Below are 22,949 nucleotides of genomic sequence, written 5' to 3'. Positions count from 1 at the left end.
AAGTTTGTTTGTTTTGAGTTTAAAGCCATGATTCAACTGTATTTCAGTCATGTAACAGTGGGCAGTTAACCTAACCAGTGTTCCTAAATTCTGTACCAGTACAAACCTGTTCTCCGCAAGTAACTAACAACTTCCACACATGAATTATCAGAGGTGGAGGACGAATGATTTCAGACAAAGTGTCTTTTATCAAATCGTCATGGAGAACATACGCCCAGCCCGGGAATCGAACTCGTTACTCCACGATCCATAAATGTGTGCTCGTTCATCAAGAATACATTAGAGGACATACACTGACTTAAGGAATGAGGTTGTACAATAAAGAATGAGACACGGTGTTCATTAAGAATACAATAAAAGAACTTACACAGACTTGAGGAATGTGATGTAGTCATGCCATATAGAATGAGACATGATGTCCATCCCCATCTTGTCCAGGGCAAAGTCATAAGCTTGAGCCATCTTTTCCCTGTATAACAACATATAACATATTTTATGCACCATTTATGACAAACAAAAAAGAATTATAGAAACCTGTTCTTAATAATTTTTTTCTCCTGTTTAACTTTTTTCATTATTGGTCAAAGAAACGTTCGACAATAATTTTCCTTTAAAATGAAATAAGCTACTTTTACTTCTCAAGGTGGACATATGAAATTTTATTTGTCATTTAATAATCTAAATGACATGATTAAAACTAAGTTTTAAGTTAATAACAAATTTCAAGAGACTATTCAGTAATGATGGTCAGTCTCAGTTGGAATTTAACCTTAAAGTTTGAGTAAAATTGGTATTAAAATTTCAAACTCAAACTCAGCTGAGACAAAAAAATGTTTTGTGAACACGGGGCCTGGTGTTCAGTCGTGCAAGGTATTTCAATCATACACTGAAACAAACAAATATCCTCTATGTATTTGAATGTGATATAATAACTTCAGGTAACACTGTTGACCATTAACGTTTACTGAAGGATCAGAATGTAAACTGGGAACAATTTTCAATACCTACCTGTATAAATTGTGAGTGATAGACAGAGAGATAGGACAGAGAGGAAAGAAAGACTGTGATAGAGCATTCAAATATCATGTAAACATGTACATGTCAATTGAAATATTTATTTCAATTACACCAAACAAACAAAAATCTCATTCAAATTACAATCCACAATCTCTCTGTATAAAAATAAATTACAATCATCTTAAAATAAAATCTAAGACAAAACTCCAGCATAAAACTACATCTACATGTATTGCCTTCCAGACAATTCAAAATTGTAAATTCATTTAAAAATTATTACTAGACAATTATAATAGAAAAACAAGAGCTGTCCGTAAGACAGCCAAGCTCGACTATTCAAAATATTATCCCAGAAGCAGGAAAATATTACCCAAAAAGGTTAAATATCAAAAGAGTTTTAAGTTCAAAAGGGGGAATAATTTGACCAAAATGCATATCAGTTATGGGACTTGCTGCTATAAACTAGATTTATAACCCCGAAGACACATGTGAAGTTTCAAATCAATATCTGCATTAGTTTTGGAGATAGTAACTTGCATGTAAAACTTTAACCAAAATTTTCTAAGTCCAAAAGGGGGCATAATTTGCTCAAAATACATGTCAGAGTTATGAGTCTTGACCCAATGAGGTTGGTAATTGATCTAGAAAAAGAAAAAATAAGTTTCAAATCTATATGCCTTTTAGAAGTAGCTGTATGTACTTGCACGCAAAACTTTAACCAGAATTTTCTAAGTCCAAAAGGGGGCATAATTTGGCCAAAATGAAGGTCAGAGTTATGGGACTTGCTGCTATCAACTAGTTTTATAACCCCGAAGACACATGTGAAGTTTCAAATCAATATCTGCATTAGTTTTGGAGATAATAACATGCATGTAAAACTTTAACCAAAATTTTCTAAGTCTAAAAGGGGGCATAATTTGCTCAAAATACATGTCAGAGTTATGGGTCTTGACCCAATGAGGTTGGTAATTGATCTAGAAAAAGAAAAAATAAGTTTCAAATCTATATGCCTTTTAGAATAGCTGTATGTACTTGCACGCAAAACTTTAACCAGAATTTTCTAAGTCCAAAAGGGGGCATAATTTGGCCAAAATGAAGTCAGAGTTATGGGACTTGCTGCTATCAACTAGTTTATAACCCCGAAGACACATGTGAAGTTTCAAATCAATATCTGCATTAGTTTTGGAGATAGTAACTTGCATGTAAAACTTTAACCAAAATTTTCTAAGTCTAAAAGGGGGCATAATTTGCTCAAAATACATGTCAGAGTTATGGGTCTTGACCCAATGAGGTTGGTAATTGATCTAGAAAAAGAAAAAATAAGTTTCAAATCTATATGCCTTTTAGAAATAGCTGCATGTACTTGCACGCAAAACTTTAACCAGAATTTTCTAAGTCCAAAAGGGGGCATAATTTGGCCAAAATGAAAGTCAGAGTTATGGGACTTGCTGCTATCAACTAGATTTATAACCCCGAAGACACATGTGAAGTTTCAAATCAATATCTGCATTAGTTTTGGAGATAGTAACTTGCATGTAAAACTTTAACCAAAATTTTCTAAGTCCAAAAGGGGGCATAATTTGCTCAAAATACATGTCAGAGTTATGGGACTTGACCCAGAGAGGTTGGTTATTGACCTAGAAAAAGAAAAAATAAGTTTCAAAGCTATATGCCTTTAATTGATGGCTGTATGTACTTGCATGCAAAAACTTAACCAAGGTGTGACGCCGACGCCGATGCCAGGGTGAGTAGAATAGCTAGACTATTCTTTGAATAGTCGAGCTAATGAGTATACACATCAATGGCGTTAAAGAAAATATCAGGCTGCCGAGAACATGTAACATTGAATTTTTTTTAACATCGTTACACTCAACTGCTTTAGCTTCAATGCTTCAAAAATAATTTATTTGGGTTTTAAGGCGCACCAACACAGTATAGGTTATATGGTGCCAAACAGGACTACAAATTTTGGTTTCACATCTCTAAAATAAGGATAGAAATACATATTCTTGTTAAACACAGTGACCTTGTTTTACACATGACCTAGAGTAGATATCTTAAAACACAATTTTGGATAATTGAGCTATTGATATTTCTTTCATGCACATATAGGAATGTGAACACTGCTCAGCTTAGGTCAACCATAATTACATTAAAGGCATATTAACTACTGAAGCTTTTGTAGAAGGCAAAAGGTAAAGGAACTGTTTCCAAGATAACTTCAATAAACAAGAGCACCGCCTTGCCGGTGCTGACGCTCATCTGATTTTTTTTTTGTATAATAGAAAAATTGTCCTACCCATGATTTTCTAAGTCCAAAAGGCGCCATAAGTCTTGCAAAAAGCAGGACAGAGTTATGTTTCTTGCTGTACATGGTCAGCTTATGATGGTGAACAAGTGTTGCAAGTTTTAAAGCAATAGCTTTGATAGTTTAGGAGAAAAGCTGACCTAAACATAAAACTTAACCAGGCAACGCCGACGCCGATCAAGTGATGACGATAACTCATTTAAACAAGAGGGCCAAGATGGCCCTAGGTCGCTCACCTAAGAAACACTCCATAACAGTGTAAAACATGTTTGACCTAGTGATTTCATGGAAACAAATATTCTGACCAATTTTCATTAAGATTGGACCAAAAAATTGGTCTCTTGCGATAAAACAAGCATTTTCTTAGATATGACCTAGTTTTTGACCCTAGATGACCCATGTTCAAACTCGACCTAGATTTTATCAAGGCAATCATTCTGACCAAAATTCATGAAGATCAACTGAAAAATACAGCCTCTATCACATACACAAGTTTTTTCTTTGATTTGACCAAGTGACCTAGTTTTTTACCTCAGATGACCCATATTCAAATTCGACCTAGATTTCATTAAGGCAATCAACCTGACCAAATTTCATAAATATCAACTGAAAAAAACAGTCTCTATCACATACACAAGATTTTTCTTTAATTTCACCTAGTGACCTAGTTTTTGACCTCAGATAACCCATATTCAAAACCGACCTAGTTTTCATCAAGGCAATCACTCTGCCCAAATTTCATGAAGATCAATTGAAAAATACATCCTCTATTGCATACACAATGTTTTTCTTCGATTTGACCTAGTGACCTAGTTTTTGACCCCAGATGACCCATTTTCGAAATCAGCCTAGATCTTATCAAGGTAATCATTCTGGCTAAATTTCATGAAGATCAGTTGAAAAATACAGCCTCTATTGCATACACAAGGTTTTTCTTTGATTTAACCTAGTGACCTAGTTTTTGACCCAAGATGACCCATTTTCGAACTTGGTCTAAATTTCATCAAGGCAATCATTCTGACCAAAATTCATAAAGATCAATTGAAAAATACAGCCTCTATCGCATACACAAGGTTTTTACGTGATATGACCTAGTGACCTAGTTTTTGACCCCAGATGACCCATTTTCAAACTTGGCCTAGATTTCATCAAGGTAATCATTCTGACCAAAATTCATGAAGATCAATTGAAAAATACCGCCTCTATCGCATACACAAGGTTTTTCTTTGATTTGACCTAGTGACCTAGTTTTTGACCCGAGATGACCCATTTTCGAACTCGTCCTAGATTTCATCAAGGCAATCATTCTGACCAAAATTCTAGAAGATCAATTGAAAAATACAGCCTCTATCGCATACACAAGGTTTTTCTTTGATTTGACCTAGTGACCTAGTTTTTGACCCCAGATGACCAATTTTTGAACTCGGCCTAGATTTCATCAAGGTTATCATTCTGACCAATATTCATGAAGATTAATTGAAAAATACCACCTATATCGCATACACAAGGTTTTTCTTTGATTTGACCTAGTGACCTAGTTTTTGACCCGAGATGACCCATCTTCGAACTCGGCCTAGATTTCATCAAAGTTATCATTCTGACCAATATTCATGAAGATTAATTGAAAAATACAGCCTCTATCGCATACACAAGGTTTTTCTTTGATTTGACCTAGTGACCTAGTTTTTGACCCGAGATGACCCATTTTCGAACTCGGCCTAGATTTCATCAAGGTTATCATTCTGACCAATATTCATGAAGATTAATTGAAAAATACAGCCTCTATCGCATACACAAGCTAAATGTTGACAGACGACGGACGACAGACGACGGACGACGGACATCGAGCGATCAGAAAAACTCACCTGAGCATTGCTCAGGTGAGCTAAAAAAAAAAAAAATCAGATGAGCTAAAAACAACATTAACTGATTACAAAATGAAAATGTGATGTTGGTATTTTTCTCATTTTATCCATAAATTCTTTTGTATAACCAAGATACTTTGAAGAAAATCCATTCAGTAACAATATTCTGAAAAACAAACAACAAAGAAGATCTTATTAACAAAATGTTGAACAAGAGCTGTTTGTAAAATATATAGCCCCCATGATGGCCTTTCAGAGACAAGTTGGTATGTAATTTTAAATGCTGTGACCTTGACCTTTGGCCATCTGATATCATCAGTGTTCTTTAATTATTAAACAGAAACCATTTTCATTCTAGTGGTCATAGTGAACTTGATCCTTGACCTACTGACCCAAAAACAATAGGGGTCATTTACTGACCATCTTTCAGCAATCATTATATCAAGTTTGATATTTGTAGGCTTACATCTTCAGTTACTGAAAGGAAACCGCATTCAGTCCTGAGGTCATTATTACCTTGACCTTTGACCAATGACCACCAAACAGGGTTGATAACATGGCCAAAGTGAAAATCCTGAAAATAGGACAGGGATAAGGTGCTACAGATCCCAACAGGTTTAAAGGGCACAGGCCCTGTCAGGGACTTTGGAGGGTCTACTGTGACCTTGGCCTTTGTCCTACAGATCCCCAAAATAAACTGGGCCATCTTCTACTGACCACAGACAATCTTCCTATCAAGTTTGACTATTTGGAAACAAAGCATTCTCTAGTTATTTACTGGAAACCAAATGGTCTACTGAAGAACAGACTGGCCTGCAGACCAACAATGAGCAAAACAATATAACCCCCACTCCCCCTCTTCAAAAAGGGGCATTAAAGTTCTCTTGGCCTCAAGAACAGTAAAACAAATATCTAATACATTTAAACAGGAGACACCTCTTAATCGCTCACTAGAGAATGTTTATACAAAGGGAACTACATGTACTTAAAAACATCTAAAAGCAAACCATTTCAATAAAAACACTAGGTAAGAAAAGTCAATGTAAGGGTGGTGAAAATCCATAAATTAAAGGAAGCTGTTATGATGTTATTCCAAAACAGTTGCTGTAAATCAAGTTTGGCAAACTACTTCCCCATTTTTAACCAAAGGATGTCCTTGCAGTAGGTCAAAACCAATTTAAGTAATCTAAAAAACATGGCTGATTTAGTCAGTTTTATGACCAAGCCTTTGGCTCAAATGAGCTAAAAACTGCCCCTTAATTCATTATCAATACAACTGGGCAATGCTGGGATGGCAAGACAAGCATGTTCCATAATAACATGGCAATGAATTTTATTTGATAAACTCTAAATAAAACAAAATGATGACTGAAATGCCGGTTGACACCTGTATGATGGAAGTTTGCCCTTCGTATCTTTGATATATGATATATACAGCTTCCATAGGTCTATATTGAGAATCTTGATCAAGCAGCGCTGGAACAACTGAAAATATAACATATACACATGAGAGAAAATTTTATTTATCTGGAAATGGCTACACAGAAAACGTAAGCAATTAAAAGTAACAAGAGGACCATGATGGTCCTGAATCGCTCACCTATCCCCACATGACCCAGTGTTCAACTGAGTATGACGTCATTATTTCTATTATTTGACATAGTGACCTAGTGAAAAATATGGCCTCTAGAGAGGTCACAAGGTTTTTCTATTATTTGACCTAATGGCCTAGTTTTTGAAGGCACGTGACCCACTTTTAAACTTGACCTAGATATCATCAAGGTGAACATTCTCACCAATTTTCATGAAGATCTCGTGAAAAATATGGCCTCTAGAGAGGTTACAAGGTTTTTCTATTTTTGGACCTACTGACCTAGTTTTTGACCGCACATGACCCAGTTACAAACCTGACCTAGATATCATCAAGCTGAACATTCTCACCAATTTTCATGAAGATCCGTTGAGAAATATGGCCTCTAGAGAGGTCACAAGGTTTTTTCTATTTTTAGACCTACTGACCTAGTTTTTAACCCCACATGACCCAGTTTCGAACCTGACTTATATAACATCAAGGTGAACATTCTGACCAATAATCATGAAGATCTCATGAAAAATATGGCCTCTAGAGAGGTCACAAGGTTTTTCTATTTTTAGATCTACTGACATAGTTTTTAACCCCACGTGACCCAGTTTCGAACTTGACCTAGATATCTTCAAGGTAAACACTCTGACCAATTTTCATGAAGATCCATTGAAAAATATCGCCTCTAGAGAGGTCACAAGGTTTTCCTATTTTTAGACCTACTGACCTAGTTTTTGACCGCACGTGACCCAGTTTCGAACTTGACCTAGATATCATCAAGGTGAACATTCTGACCAATTTTCATGAAGATCCATTGAGAAATATGGCCTCTAGAGAGGTCACAAGGTTTTTCTATTTTTAGACCTAATGACCTAGTTTTTGACCCTACATGACCCAGTTTCGAACTTGACCTAGATATCATCAAGGTAAACATTCTGACCAATTTCCATGAAGATCTTATGAAATATTTGGCCTCTAGAGAGGTCACAAGGTTTTTCTATTTTTAGACCTACTGACCTAGTTTTTGAAGGCAAGTGACCCAGTTTCGAACTTGACCTAGATATCATCACGATGAACATTCTGACCAACTTTCATAAAGATCCCATGAAAAATGTGACCTCTAGAGTGGTCACAAGCAAAAGTTTACGGACGCACGGACGGACGACGGACACCGCGCGATCACAAAAGCTCACCTTGTCACTTTGTGACAGGTGAGCTAAAAAAGATATTTATTTGGTTACGGATCATAATCCTCTGTCACTGCACATAACACTAACAGCAATTAAAAGATATAAACATTCAAAAGTAATTACGTAAAGTCTGTTATCATTATTTAACAAGAGGGCCATGAAGGCCCTGTATCGCTCACCTGACCTACTGACCTAAAGATCATCAAGATCAACATTTTGACCAAGTTTTATTAACATATGGTCATAGATGTAGCCTCTAAAGTGTTAACTAACTTTTCCTTTGATCTGACCTCGTGACCTAGTTTTTGACCCCACATGACCCAGATTCAAACCTGACCTAAAGATCATCAAGATTAACATCCTGATTAAGTTTCATAAAGATATAGTCATAAATGTGGCCTCTAGAGTGTTAACAAGCTTTTCCTTTGATTTGACCTAGTGATCTAGTTTTTGACCCCACCTGACCCAAATTTGAACTTGACCTATAGATCATCAAGATTAACATTCTGATGAAGTTTCATTAAGGTATGGTCATAAATGTGGCCACTACAGTGTTAACAAGCTTTTCCTTTGATTTGACCTAGTGACCTAGTTTTTGACCCCACCTGACCCAGATCTTAACTTGACCTATAGATCATCAAAATTTACATTCTGACCAAGGTTCATTAAGGTATGGTCATAAATATGGCCACTACAGTGTTAACAAGCTTTTCCTTTGATCTGACCTGGTGACCTAGTTTTTGACCCCAGATGACCCATGTCCAAGATTTTATTGAGGGCAACATTCTGACCAAGTTTCATTAAGATTGGGCAAAAATTGTGACCTCTAGTGTGTTAACAAGCTTTTCTTTTGATCTGACCTGGTGACCTAGTTTTTGACCCCAGATGACTCAATATTGAACTCATCCAAGATTTAATTGAGGGTAACATTCTGACCAAGTTTCATTAAGATTGGGCCAAAATTGTGACCCCTAGAGTGTTAACAGTCAAATTGTTGACGATGGACGGACGACGATGGACACAGGGCGATCACAAAAGCTCACCTTTGAGCACTTTGTGCTCAGGTGAGCTAAAAATGAATGTAGCGTAATTAGTCTATTGCGAATGAAAATGTGACCTTATTTTATTTAAACTTATTTCAACAAACAAATGACAATACAGTAACATTTGTTTCTCTCTTTCAGGTCCACAGTACCTTTTCAACCCTTTCATAATTCTTCGACTTCAACTGAAAGGAGATAAAGCAAGAATGTGTAAATTAAAAACCTCTATAACAGAACAGAGATGACAATCATGTTCGAACAAAATAAATGCAACTTTTGTGAAAGTAAAATGACGACACTACAATGAAACTAGACGGTGCCCCTACTTACTGCCACTGCACTGTCATATGTTACTTGCTGACAATGAAAGACTAAGTACCTTCGGGTTTGAGGGTGAGGGGAGAATAACTCCCAAATAAAGCCCCAGGTGCACACTTTCATGTGCTGAATAACATTCCTATTAAGTTTCATGACTCCCTATTAAGTTTTATGCCTCTAGGTCAAATACTTTTTGAGATACATGTCACAAACTTTTAGGCCCTTTAAAACGTTTTTTTTAACTAAGTCAAGGGCCATTACTTTAGTCTTGTGGAGTAAAATCCCAACAAAAACCCAAGGTGCACAACTGTAAGTCTAACTAATATTCCTACAAGGTTTCACGACTACATCAAATTCTTTTTGAGAGATGTGTGACAAACATTTAAATCCTTTAAGCATACTTTTTGACTAAGTCAAGAGCTATAACTCTGCTCTGACTGACTAAAATCCCAAACAAAACCCCTGGTGCACAACTTCATCTGAATAACATCCCTATAATGTTTACTGGCTAAATATTTTCATCACTCTAGGTCAAACACTTTAAATGCAACACAAACTTTTAGGTCCTTTATGCATTTTTTTACCAAGTCAGGGCCATAACTCTGGTCTTACTTTGTGAAATCCCAAGGAAAACCTCACATGGCTGAATATCAAAACTATAATGTCTGACAACTCTAATTCAAATACACTAATATATGCACAATGCAAATAGGATGGACAGATGAACGGAAGGACAGACATATGGACAAAAGCAAATCAAACTGTCCCTCAAAACATTTTTAGTGGGGACAAAAATTTCATACAAGAGTTAAACAAGTATCCAACACAAAGGCTTTTGCATCCAATCTCTTTTTGAAGATTCACAAACTTCAAAATTAATAAAGCATTCACCAGTAAACTTAATTTTATAAATAACATAGTATTAAAAGATTTTATATCAAAATTACCTGTCTGATTTTAAACATGTAACATAAATATATGAAAATTACCTGTTTGAAAGTATTTTCTACTCTGCAGACACTGTAGCTAATATATTATTTTTGGTTTGGTTTGGACTTTTCAATTTAATTAAGGCAAGATATCAAAGAACTGATCCAAACTGAAAATATCTTTTCATGCCATAACCATGTACAAAAAGGGGCACACTTTCTATGTTTTTTTGTCAACAAATTCACCTACAACAGCACAATTAAAACAAACACTTTTATTGGTGGTCAATTAAACGTTAGTCCAGAAATGGATTTTGTTTGAGAATGTAACACATTTTCAGTTATGAAACCTAATCAGTGTTCCTGGATTCTATACCAGTACAAACCTTTTTTTCAGCAAGTTAATACCAACTTCCCCACATGGATCAGAGGCGGAGGACAAATGATTTCAGACACAATGTCTTATCAAATAGTCAAGGAGAACATACATCCTTCTCCCAATTGAGCTAAACCAGCAAGGATCAAATTTTGACACAAATATCATAAGATGTTGCTTAAATGTGATGGACCATCTTGAAAAACAAAGTTATTGTATGACAGTTTCATCTTTGTATGGTCTATACAATCAAACCCTATCATCTCTTATCATTTGAAAGGACTTAAATATTTTCCGCTGCTTCAAATAAGCTTTGGTTCGAAATAAGGACTTGTGTTCATTTGAATACTGCCTTTTTTCAGTCAGATAAAAATCCGATTATACAGCCAAAGTTCTATTGAAACTTTTCTGCTATGCTCATAGCAAAAAAATTTAATTTTCATTTCTGGGTAGTTCAATAATACCTGATTAGGACAGAACTTCTATAAATACTACTCCAGGTTTTGACAATCATAAGGCTAGAATATTTTTGTTTTAAATAATATAAGTAAGAAGTATTTAAACATAATTTGTAGTTAAAGCATTTTTACAGGTTATGAGTATCTGTATAAAGGTTAAAGGTGCAATGTCCTGTTTTCTATTATTTAATCTTGTGTAAATTTCACCTGTATTTGTGACACCTGAAGTGCTCCATTTTTCTTGCAAAAACAACGCGACTGTTACACGAAGCTGAAAAATAACACCACCCAAGGCTTGGAAACTTTTGTTAAAACTGAAGTTATTTGTTAAGTCTTGCATAGATATGAATAATGATGCAACATGCATGGAAAACATCATTTCTGCTAAAAAAATTCATCAAGGTGTTACCAAAAGTTTCCAATGCTGTGACATATACTTGATCACTCTCTTACACAAATATTTGTTTTCGTAAATCAATATTCCGACAACTACATGTCTGATGACACAAATACATTGTCTCACAAGCACTATACCAAACTGCTAACAATTACATGGATAATTTTTTTTTGCAGTCAATCTACACTGTCAAATAACTTGTCATTATCGCATAGTGCGGCAATTTTCCTTTGATCTTTGCAGCATGTTATACATAGTAACACACATTATTACTACAAAACTGTGCTGATATCTTACAAAACTGTTGCGATATATATCAACACGGAAATCTCTATAGAGTTTCATAAGAAAAAAAGTGTTCCGATATATATCAGCACAGTAAAACTGTTCCGATATATATCGGAACACTTTTTCTCTATTGAGGTCCTATCAAGGGAGTATATTTTTTTCCTTTCAAAGAAAAGATGATTTTAGCTCCAATTTACAATTCACAGAGAAATAATTGTCACAAACACCTACATTTATAAAGTAAAAGAATAAATAAACTAGAATATTTCAAAAACTTGATAGTTATTGCCAAATTCAGAAATACATGAAATATATGAAATTCTGAGATTTCTCAAATGTTTCTTTTTCTTTGATTTTTTTTACAAACAAAACAACAAGTTTTACAATATGTCTGGCCAATGAAATGCAAAGATTTAAAACCAATGCAGAAATTTGTTGGGTACTTTTATCTGGGGAACACATTTTCTAAAACAGAAGTTTTAGTGTTTCAGTCAGCGAGGCGCAGAAAGGGAATCAAAATAGTAAAAATAATAATAAACAAATTTAAATGAAAATAATATATAAATTTTAATGATAAACTATGCGATAAAACAGTTATAATATGTAGTGCTCGTGTGTTACCAGGATATATCAGAGCTAGGGGTACATCTCGTTATTTTTCTCTTCACATATCTGTCTCGGCCTACCGGCCTCGACGATATGTGCAGAGAAAAATACCCTCGATGTACCCCTAGCTCTGATATATCCTGGTAACACACTCTCACACATACTATAACTATTACAAACTGCATTTTATTTTTACATGTAATGTTTTAAGCTCACAGTCACATATAAGGAGAAGAAAGAGACCAAAACCTTCACATAAAGATAGCCCAACAAAACAGAACACTTGCAAATAAGAACAAAACAGTCGCATGTAAGGAGAAGAAAACAGTCACAAATAAGAACAAAACAGTCACATAATAAGGAGAAATAAGAGATCCCTATTAAATGGCTCTATACTGCTCTGCTCACCTGACCTAGTTCTTACCCCAGCTTAGCTAGTATTCTATCTGAACTTTTAAACATTCTGACCATGCTTTATTTACGTCATTAACCAAATTATCAATCACTAGACCTAGTTCTTGACTAGTTGGCACATGTATATATCCTCAATGATGACTTTTCAGCAGCAAGTAAGCATGTCATTTTTTATGCTGTGTCCTTGACCTTTGACTGATCTCAGGAACAACAGGGATAATCTACCCTATGAATACTGACAGTCAAAGCATTCTCTGATTTTTGAGCATAAACTGTTTCCAGTCTAGAGGTCACTATGACCTTGACCTACCAACCCCCAAAACTATAGGGGTCATCTACAGACCAATGCAATTGTCCTATGAAGTCTGACAATGTTGTTAGTACTTTGAATTAATGAATGTATGTTTCAATCATATTCAGTTATTGCAAAATAATACTCATATTTTTCCCAATTTTGAGCAAACACTGCTAAAATTCCCAATCCCAAAGGTATGGGTTATATTATAGTGTTATATTTAAAGTTTGCCTTCCACCTACAAATGCTTTAACACACTCATATATTCCATCTACACACACATTACCACAGCCATTTGTTCCATCTACTTACACTTTATCATGCCCCTGTATTCCACCTACACATACTTCAACACTCACTTATTCCATCTGCTCACACTAACACACCCATGTATCCCACCAACTCGCATTTTAACATGCCCAGGTATTTCCTCGTACTCATACTTTAACACTCCAAGGTATTCCACCTACTCACACTTCAACACACTCAAATATTCCATGTACTCACACTAACACACATGTATTCAACCTACTCACACTTCAATACGCCCATGTATTCCACCTACTCGTGCATGCCCATGAATTCCATCCACGCTCATGTATTCCATCTACTCACACTAACACACCCGTGTTTCCCACCAACTCACATTTTAGAATGCTCAGGTATTTCCTCCTACTCATACTTTAACGCGCCCCAAGTATTCCACCTACTAACACTTCAACACACTCACTTATTCAATGTACTCACACTAACACACCTATGTATTTCACCTACTCATGCATGTCTATGAATTCAATCTACGCTCATGTATTCCACCTACTCACACTTTAAACACGCCCCTATATTCCATCTTCTCACACACACCCATGTATTCCACCTACTCACACTTAACACGCCCATGTATTCCACCTAAGCACACTTTTAACATGCCCCTGTATTCCATCTACTCGAACACATCCATGTATTCCATCCATGCCCGTGTATTCCACCTACTCATACTTTCACACGCCCTTGTATTCTATCTTCTCAAACACGTCCATGTGTTCCACCTGCTCACACTTAACACGCTCATATATTCCATCTACTCACACTTTAACATGCCCCTTTATTCTACACCCAAAGAGAAACTCTAAACCATGATTTATTCTTAAATGAAAATGATTCAAGACAAGATGAGTTGGCTTTCAAATACTGAAATACACTGAACAATACTGGGCACATGAATTACAGCAAATACTTGACTAAAACGCAATGTGATACTCTCCAGCATTCAAACATTCAGTGCACCAGCTCTATACAATCTGAATGTGAACCATCCAGATATATATAGTCAGCAAGGCACATTATCATCTAACCGTTCTCTCACCAACACAGCAACACCTAGGGTGGTGGCAAGGTTTTTATATGACTTAAAGAAATATCAGAGCAATATCTTATATTGATAAATACATGTAGTATTAGAACTATGAATGCATATAGTTTTTTCTTGTTTGTTATTCATTAACAATGAAAACAGATCTGAACAACCAAGTTTCCACACTGGTATTTGTGTATGTTTTTTCATCTTTAAAATGCCTAAAATCAAAGTCACACTGCATAAACAATCATTGCTCTGACACCCCTTCCATGTGAGTCATTAAGCAAATTAAGGAAACGGGTATCCTGCCTGAGATAAAATAAGTAACAAGATAAACAACAGCACATACCTCATGCTCTATGTAGATTTTCCAGTATCTACCAGCATTGCTGAACTGTGAAACCAACCTCTCATACACAGGTCTTGCTTGCTCTATCAACTTAATCTAAATAAGAAATTCATTGCTTAATAGATTACCATCGTACTGAAACATTTCTAACAGAATATTTCATTTTTCTAATGGAAACCTCTAGGTTACGCAGGAGCCTACAGTGTTTCAATGGCTGGTTATAAAGCTGGTAATGAATGAGATATGAAATTGGAAAAATATATTTATTTATTATATACTTAAGAAATTTCTGGCTCAAATACAGCATGTATTCCACTAACAAACACAAAACTCTACATTTAACCCGCACTGGATACGGAAAAATATTCAACCGGAAATGACATGATGAAACAAGTTTTCAATCTTACTTTTAATAATAACCCTATCATATTTTCCAAAACTGCTGATAAAAAATCCTAATCCTGATAAAATTATATTTACAACTACACTATTGCAGCAGTGAGTAAATGTACACAGTATGTCATTTTCTGAATTTTTCCCTGCATTTTCTTGAAGAATTCACCCTAACGTAACTGAAATACCAAGCTACATTTAAATGTGGTAGATCACATGAACGCAACATTTTTGAAATTCTTTAATATTCCTATATTATATTGCATTCAACATGTTCAAGATGTATCCGAGTACAAAAAAGGTACACGATGAATCTTTATTCAGGCATACAGTAAACACAAAAACATTTTACAGGTGAACAATAATTTTGAGTTTGATTAGACGGTAGATGAAGGATTCCAATGATGTTCAAGAGGTACTAACTGATGAGTTACTTACTCACAATCAGTTGACAAACACTTTTATGCACATGTATGTCATTTAATAGGTCAATGAAGTTGGATGTCTAAAAAAGTGCAAAGATCCCTAGAAAACATACAATGTGTTTGAGCCATTCTATTACATTCAACTGAGACAAACCTGGGCATCTCTGATGAGCACACTCCATGCCTCTGTGTCATGTGGTGATACCTCTACTCTCTTTTCTGCTTTCTTTACTTTGTCAGCTATAAAACCCTCCTAAAACAATAAAAAATATATAATTTTATCATCTTACATACATTCATTAGGACATGAGTTATCTTTTTAAACACTGCGATAAATTTAACACATTTTGAAATAGTAATTAAGTTGCATTTAATCGTTCGAAAACATCAGGAATATGTTTGCTTATTTGAGAACCACATTTAACGGGTAAAGAAAGCCTAATACTACCCGTTAAGAAGATGTTTCTCATTTGCAGCTGTTTACTTGTGAAACACTTCTAACACCTGTTTACCCTCTGTAACCTCTGTACATGTCTTTGAAGCTTATTGGACATGTCATCGGGAGTTGTGCGTGTACATTTCAGTCATTGGCCTAGTTTTAGGATAAGCAAGTTGCAAACACTTGGTTAGGCCTAAATTAAAATTTTGTTTGTTTGCCGCTTAATTTGTTTTATTTCTGTTCATTAAATTTTTTTTGACTTGTATCATCTTGTCGGATTTGCAGACTTCCTATTGCTTTAAAATTTACAGAGAGTGCTCTTATTCAGCACAAGTTTTATGTGACTTCTGTTTTCTCAATACAGTTTCTGGAATAAAAGATGTACCGTAATACAATCACGCCATCGGTTTATTTACAGTATTACTGTGTCAAGCACTAATGTAAAAGTTGAGTAAGCCCGTTTATCCGAGTTGGACATGTGCACTTGTGTACCCTAATCCTTTGTAAGTTTGCTTTTTATCTAAAACACTGGTCGTTTGAAAGAATGCCATGAAATAACATCTTTTTATCATTATTGTGCTTTTTTTTCATTATATCCAGGCAATTTGCATCTAGAACTATTTTTTGTAAGTTGCTAAACATGTCATAAAGAAAACATTACTAGATTTCTGTTATCCATGATAAAAACAAGATTATTAATTTTGTCCAGTGAGCTTATTTTTAAAAAGCTAATGGTGGGTAATTGATTGCAGAGATACATTTAATATCATATCCGTTTTTCCGCATTTAAAATATTTGTGACAATTGCTGGTACCCATTTACAGCTTGGTCAACTGAGGCAATTGTGATAAAGTGCCTTGCCCAAGGACACACCGCAATGGGAGTAGCTAGGAATCGAACCAAGGACTTCACCTCCGTAGGAAAGCGTCTTAGCCCTCTCTACCAATGCGTCCACATGGGGTAGATATCTTCTTGCACCTGTTCACATCATATTTCCGAATATTTAAGTCTCTTATTTAAAATTATGTGTTAAATTCAACCTATCTAACTTTCCACATGAATATTAATGTTTAATTTATGGGAGCAAGTAAGTCTGACCAGTATTTCATGACTTTGTCTTTGTTTTCCTAACAGTAAATTGCAGATACGGGATGACAACTATAAAACAGGAAGTGGCTAGGGGTCTGGTAATCAATGTACATGTTCGTATTATATACTGTATTACAAGTGTATATTAAAGTAGGTCCTACAAAGTATTTGCTGGTAAAAGTTATAGTTAGGCGTAAAAAAAAAAAATTGTTTGTTTCCGGTATCCCAACCTACCCTAAATTTTTGGCCTGACCCTAAATGTTTTTATGGCCTTGGAGAATATTTTTTTCACCTTTTTAACAAAAAATTGCAAAACTGCACTTTTTATGCTCAGTGATGTTAAAAATCAACTTACTGATGCTCTAAAGGCATAACCCCCTGGTTTGTATTCACTTTTTGACATAAAAATATTTTCTGAAGTCTTTTTTAAAAACAAAATCAAAAAAAAAAAAAATTTCCAACCTACCTACCCTAATTTTTTTTAGCATGTTACCGGAAACAAAGAATTTTTTTTTAGGCCTTAGTTGTCAAAAAGCTGCCGATAACGTTATCATATTTTTTGTAAATATCTAATGTCTATGTTATATGCTATCCCTGACAAAGCGCCTGCTAGTTATAATCAATAACGAATAAGAAAACAGAGATTATGGGCATTTCATTTTTATATTTTTATTATATATTTATTATTAGCTTTCACTTGGGTTTGCAGCAGACTGAATATGAAATTTTAACAGTGATTTCCAGTAGTCACAGTTACTTATTTACTCAAGCAGTAAAACGAATTCAACAATTCATGAACACAATCCATGTTTTAAATACTACGGAGAGCATTGTTTTAATATTATTTTAATTCATCAGTCCTGAAACAAGAATTTGATAAAAGCTTCCGAGTACAACAAACAAAATTGCTTTTTATTATTTACTGAATCTTAATTTTCCCACCAAGACTAAATAATTATAAATACTCATATTTCTTGTCATTTACAATATATTTAAAACGACGAGAAAAGTACAAGAGCAAACTTTTGAAATCATCTCCAGTTTTTAAAGATAAAATATAGTATCCTCTTTGTAAATACCATTCTCAGTATTCATATTGATTACCAGACCTCTAGACAGCGCTGTACGGGTTGTCTAGAGGTCCGTAACAGGACCTCAAGACTCTGACTAGCCACTGATCATAAAAGAGGTCATCCCCATAAACCAAAGGAGTAAGACTACTAAAAGCACAGATGGTACAGAACTCGCCCTGTAAGCGCTGTGAGGAATCCGGGTTCGAGTCCCGTACTGACTGCCAAATTTACTCTTTGATTGAATTGAAACATGAGAAGCCGAATTTTTTTTAAAATTTAACCGACGCCATGGCTAGATTCTATATTTTAATCATCAAAATTTCCCACCTGATTAGATGACATTGCTGTGCAGATAACTATTCAGTCAATGCCTAGTTATAAAACAATAAATCTTTGTCTATAACATGGTATTTTGCTGCATTAAATAAACATCTACACACGATTCTTTAAAATGGCCGATAAATTCAAAGGGATAAAAACAGAAGTTTTCCAAAATTACTTTGGTTCCCAGTTGCGACCCGACAACCAATGTAATGCTACAACAGCTGTATAATTTATCTAAACCACTAATATTCAACGGGTTCCGTAGTGTAGTGGTTATCACGTCTGCTTTACACGCAGAAGGTCCTGGGTTCGAGCCCCAGCGGAACCAGTATTTTTTCCACTTTTGAACATGAAATTTTTACACTTTTTTACTAAAAATTGACCAGTTGACAAAACAACGAAAGGTAAATTATACTAAAACCATGTCTTTATAAATCTGTGTAGAACAAAATGTTTTAAATGTTTATTTAATTCTATTATTTCTGTTAAGGATCGCGGGGTTGTGAGTTTGATCCTTGAGCGGGGCGTATGTTCTACGTGACTATTTGATAAACGACATTGTGTCTGAAATCATTAGTCCTCCACCTCTGACTCATGTGGGGGAAGTTGGCAGTTACTTGCAGAGAACAGGTTTGTACTGGTACAGAATCCAGGAACACTGGTTTGGTTAACTGCCCACTGTTGAAATACTGTTGAAAAACAAACAATTATTTCTGTCTGTCAAACTTACTGTATACTGGTACTGATGATAAGCCCAGACACAAAATGCTGTTTTTTACCTGTAACTTTTTTATTTCTGCAAATTGTTATCAATGGTTGGTATCAAAATAGGGCTTAACATTTGCTGAAAATAATTTAAATTTATATTTAGTTATAAGCAAACTGCACGAAGTGAGGCCCTGAAAGGGGTATGTAAAATGGGCAAATGGGCACTGTACGAATGTTGACTCAGATGATAAATTCAACCACTTTGTCATTTACAAAATTTCTCCATAGTATTATATTGAAACTTCCCAAAAATGCTGCAAAAGTCATTCCAGATCTAGTATTGAAAGGTGACCCAATGTCTGGCCTTCATGTGTTGAGACAGTGAGCATGAGCAAAAAAAAATCCTCTTCTCCAGTAATTTTGGATAAATATATTTTTTAAACAGATAAATGTAAGTCAAATTTTATTTATACAGAATATTTACCAGTGTTGTTTTTGTTTACCAGCTGCAGTTGGTGTAGTAAATGATTGCTATTAGACGGGGTGTTCATGTGACCAACTGAAATCAAATAATTCGAAGGTTACAGTTGACTTTGTCATCTGTCCGAGTTTATTATCTGAGTACCAGTACTGGATATTTGTTTGTTTTGAGTGAATATGGTATATATATCTCACTAAGAAGTGAGAAAATTTCAAATATTTTCATGAGCATGTACAATGATGTAGTGCAAGTGAAAATGTGAAAATTTTCTCACTTTGAGGTGAGATATTCTATATTCACGAAAATCAAAAAAACTTGCTTTTTATTTTATGCTTAATTACATTGAGATTTGCATTTTGCAACAAATTTTAATCTCAGCGCAGGAAACAGACGTGTGTAAACGAACATGACGTACATCAGACGTTTTGTGACGTTAGAAAGTTGCACACAACATAAATTTCCATTTTATTTTGTTTCTTGCTGCATAATGTTATGAAATTCTCAATAAGTAAGATAACTTGAATCCGCAAATACTATAAAGAACAAAGTGCGACTACAATTTTCATCCTGTTTTAAGCAAATAATTTAAAATTTATACACAATGTACAAGTAGATCGGCAAAGCTATATCATTTACAGTGAGTGATATGCAGTGAGTCATGAATATGGATTATATCTCACTGATAAAACACAGTATTTCATCAGTTAGCATAAAATAAACAAGGCAGTCTGAAAGACAGCTAAATCCCCTGCCACTGTTATGGATAGTGAAAGGGTAAACCTTTGACCTTGAGCTGTGACCTTGACCTTGAACAGATACGACTGACTCTTGAATTTGCACATCATCTTGATGAGGTGATGAAGTTTCATGAAAATCCTTAAAGGGGTTTAGGAGATACAGAGCTCAAACCTTTGACCTTGAGTTGTGACCTTGACCTTGAGTTGACATAGCTGAATCATGAGTTCTTGATGAGGTGATCATTTGACCCAAGTTTAATGAAAATCCATCAAGGGGTTTAGTAGATACAAAGTAGACACAAAATGGAAGGCTCAAACCTTTGTGACCTTCACCTGGAGCAGGCATGGCTGACTCACGAGTTCTGCATATCATCTTGATGAGGTGATCATTTGACCCAGGTTTCATATGGATCCTTCAAGGGGATTAGGAGATACAGAATAGACACAAAATGGAAGGCTCAAACCTTTGACCCTGAGTTGTGACCTTGACTTTGAGCCAACATGGCTGACTCATGAGTTCTGCACATTGTCTTGATGAGGTGATCATTTGACCCAAGTTTCATGAAAATCCTTCAAGGGGTTTAGGAGATACAGAGCGGACACAAAATGGAAGGCTCAAACCTTTAACCCGAAGTTGTGACTTTGACCTTGAGCCGGCATGGCTGACTCATGAGTTCTGCACATCGTCTTGATGAGGTGATCATTTGACCCAAGTTTTATAAAATTCCTTCAAGGGGTTTAGGAGATGCAGAGCGGACACGAAATGGAAGGCTAAAACCTTTGATCTTGAGTTGTGACCTTGACCTTGAGCTAACATGGCTGACTCATGAGTTCTGCACATCGTCTTGATGAGGTGATCATTTGACCCCAGTTTCATGAAAATCCTTCAAGGGGTTTAGGAGATATGGAGCGGACACAAAGTGTTACGGGGGGACTAACGGACAGAGACCATTCCTATAACCCCCCACCACTCGTGACGGGAGATTAATTATTATTATCATTATAACAGGTGCTGTCACAGGACGCTTGATCATTCTAGTGCTGTATAGTAAAATAGCTAGGGCACATCTAAGGAAGCTGGAGCTACCACACCTCCAAAGTGGATGACAATATTGGACATATTAGGTCTAATAGTAGATCTACATGTATTTGTATTGATTTTTTTAAACAAGTTGAATAAAAGAATGAGAGGCTCTACCAAGCATTTTATCAACTTTATTCAACACCTTTAGTAAATTCAATGTGGATATGCAGACACAAATGTAATATTCTTTTTATCACAGGATAGTTGAAACATCAACATTTTTTCTTTCTTTACCTGTACTCTCCTATACTTAAAACAATGTCACCGTCAATGCTTTATTACACTAATGTATTACCGAAAGTATGTAATGGCTTTATTTCACTCCCACATGTGATAAAATAGTTTTAGTCTGATGTATTCAGTAATGACTGAGATAGAGTGAAAGTATATCAAAGCATTATTATAAAAGTTACATAATTCATGGAATATTTCTTCACAAGTCATGCACCATGTGTCATATCATGTGACTATAAAGGTTGAATAATTATTTTAAGGTTGAATCAAGTCCATTTAGTAATAACTGAGATAGAGCAAAAAGTGCATCACAACTTTAACCTGAATCTCTAAGTAAAAGGGGGCATAATTCCTAAAATATTGGTGCCAGAGATCTTGTATCATATGCCAGAGATAATGTGGTAGTAGTAGTATACTAGAGTTTTATTTGGCACAAGTGTACATAACATGGCAATTTAAAACAAATGACATGTAACATTATTGAACTTCATCAGACTGGAAATACAGCATGACATAGATAAATTATATGAAATAAAAGCCAGGGATAACACAGTTCCTCTCATTTCCATTGTGGTCCCTGATAATTGGAGGTATGACAGAAAGTCATGTTATAATTATAAATTCAGTATGAGTGTTGCACATTTACGTAATTCAGAAATGCATTAAATTTTGAGATCACATATATTACAGTCAAAACTTGTATCATATTATTGAAACATAAAATAGTGCATCACAGAATTTGTCAGCAAAACTTTGAAAAAATTCATCGATATTATTATAGTGGAGGTATTGATATTGTAAAAATGAAAGCATTAGTTGATATTATTACAAGAGATCACAGAGTGATCTTGGCGCCCACCAATGTGCCATTTTTGAGTGTTCCAAATTTCAAGACTTATTGACTACCTCAAGGTCAAATTTCATTTCCATACACAACACTGTGCATTGGTCCAAATTCGAAAGCTGTAGCTTGAGAAATGTGAAAGTAGGTCACTAGGTCAATGTCAAGGTCAAAGTTTGTTTCCGTACACAATCCTATGCATGTCGTCTAAATTTGAAGCCTGTAGCTACAGAAATGTGAAAGTAGGTCACTAGGTCAATCTTAAGGTCAAAGTTCATTTCGGTACATAAAACTATGCAAGTGGTCCAAATTTGAAGGCTGTAGCTTGA

At 35.2% G+C, this 22,949-nt stretch overlaps 1 protein-coding gene and 1 non-coding gene across 2 annotated transcripts in view; one reads left to right on the top strand and one right to left on the bottom strand.

Moving 5' to 3' along the window:
* Window positions 1–18,674, bottom strand: part of LOC123552817 (cleavage stimulation factor subunit 3-like) — a 135,898-nt gene extending 117,224 nt beyond the window's left edge. The window contains exons 1-6 of the mRNA XM_053540940.1: window positions 18,539–18,674; window positions 15,765–15,863; window positions 14,793–14,888; window positions 9,158–9,190; window positions 6,578–6,675; window positions 368–469 (exon numbers count right to left, since the gene is read on the bottom strand). Of these exons, the coding sequence (XP_053396915.1) occupies window positions 368–469; window positions 6,578–6,675; window positions 9,158–9,190; window positions 14,793–14,888; window positions 15,765–15,863; window positions 18,539–18,553 (443 nt within the window). The 5' untranslated portion in view covers window positions 18,554–18,674. The remainder of the gene's footprint in view (window positions 1–367; window positions 470–6,577; window positions 6,676–9,157; window positions 9,191–14,792; window positions 14,889–15,764; window positions 15,864–18,538) is intronic.
* Window positions 18,675–18,790: 116 nt separating this feature from the next.
* Window positions 18,791–18,863, top strand: Trnav-uac (transfer RNA valine (anticodon UAC)). The gene has a single exon. It is a non-coding gene; the product is annotated as a tRNA-Val (tRNA).
* The last annotated feature ends 4,086 nt before the right edge of the window (window positions 18,864–22,949 follow it).

Source organism: Mercenaria mercenaria, chromosome 4 (genome assembly GCF_021730395.1).
Source record: "Mercenaria mercenaria strain notata chromosome 4, MADL_Memer_1, whole genome shotgun sequence".
Classification (NCBI taxonomy): Eukaryota; Metazoa; Mollusca; class Bivalvia; order Venerida; family Veneridae; genus Mercenaria; species Mercenaria mercenaria.
Note: the sequence above shows the minus strand (reverse complement) of the source record. Positions and strands in the feature narration are given on the sequence as shown.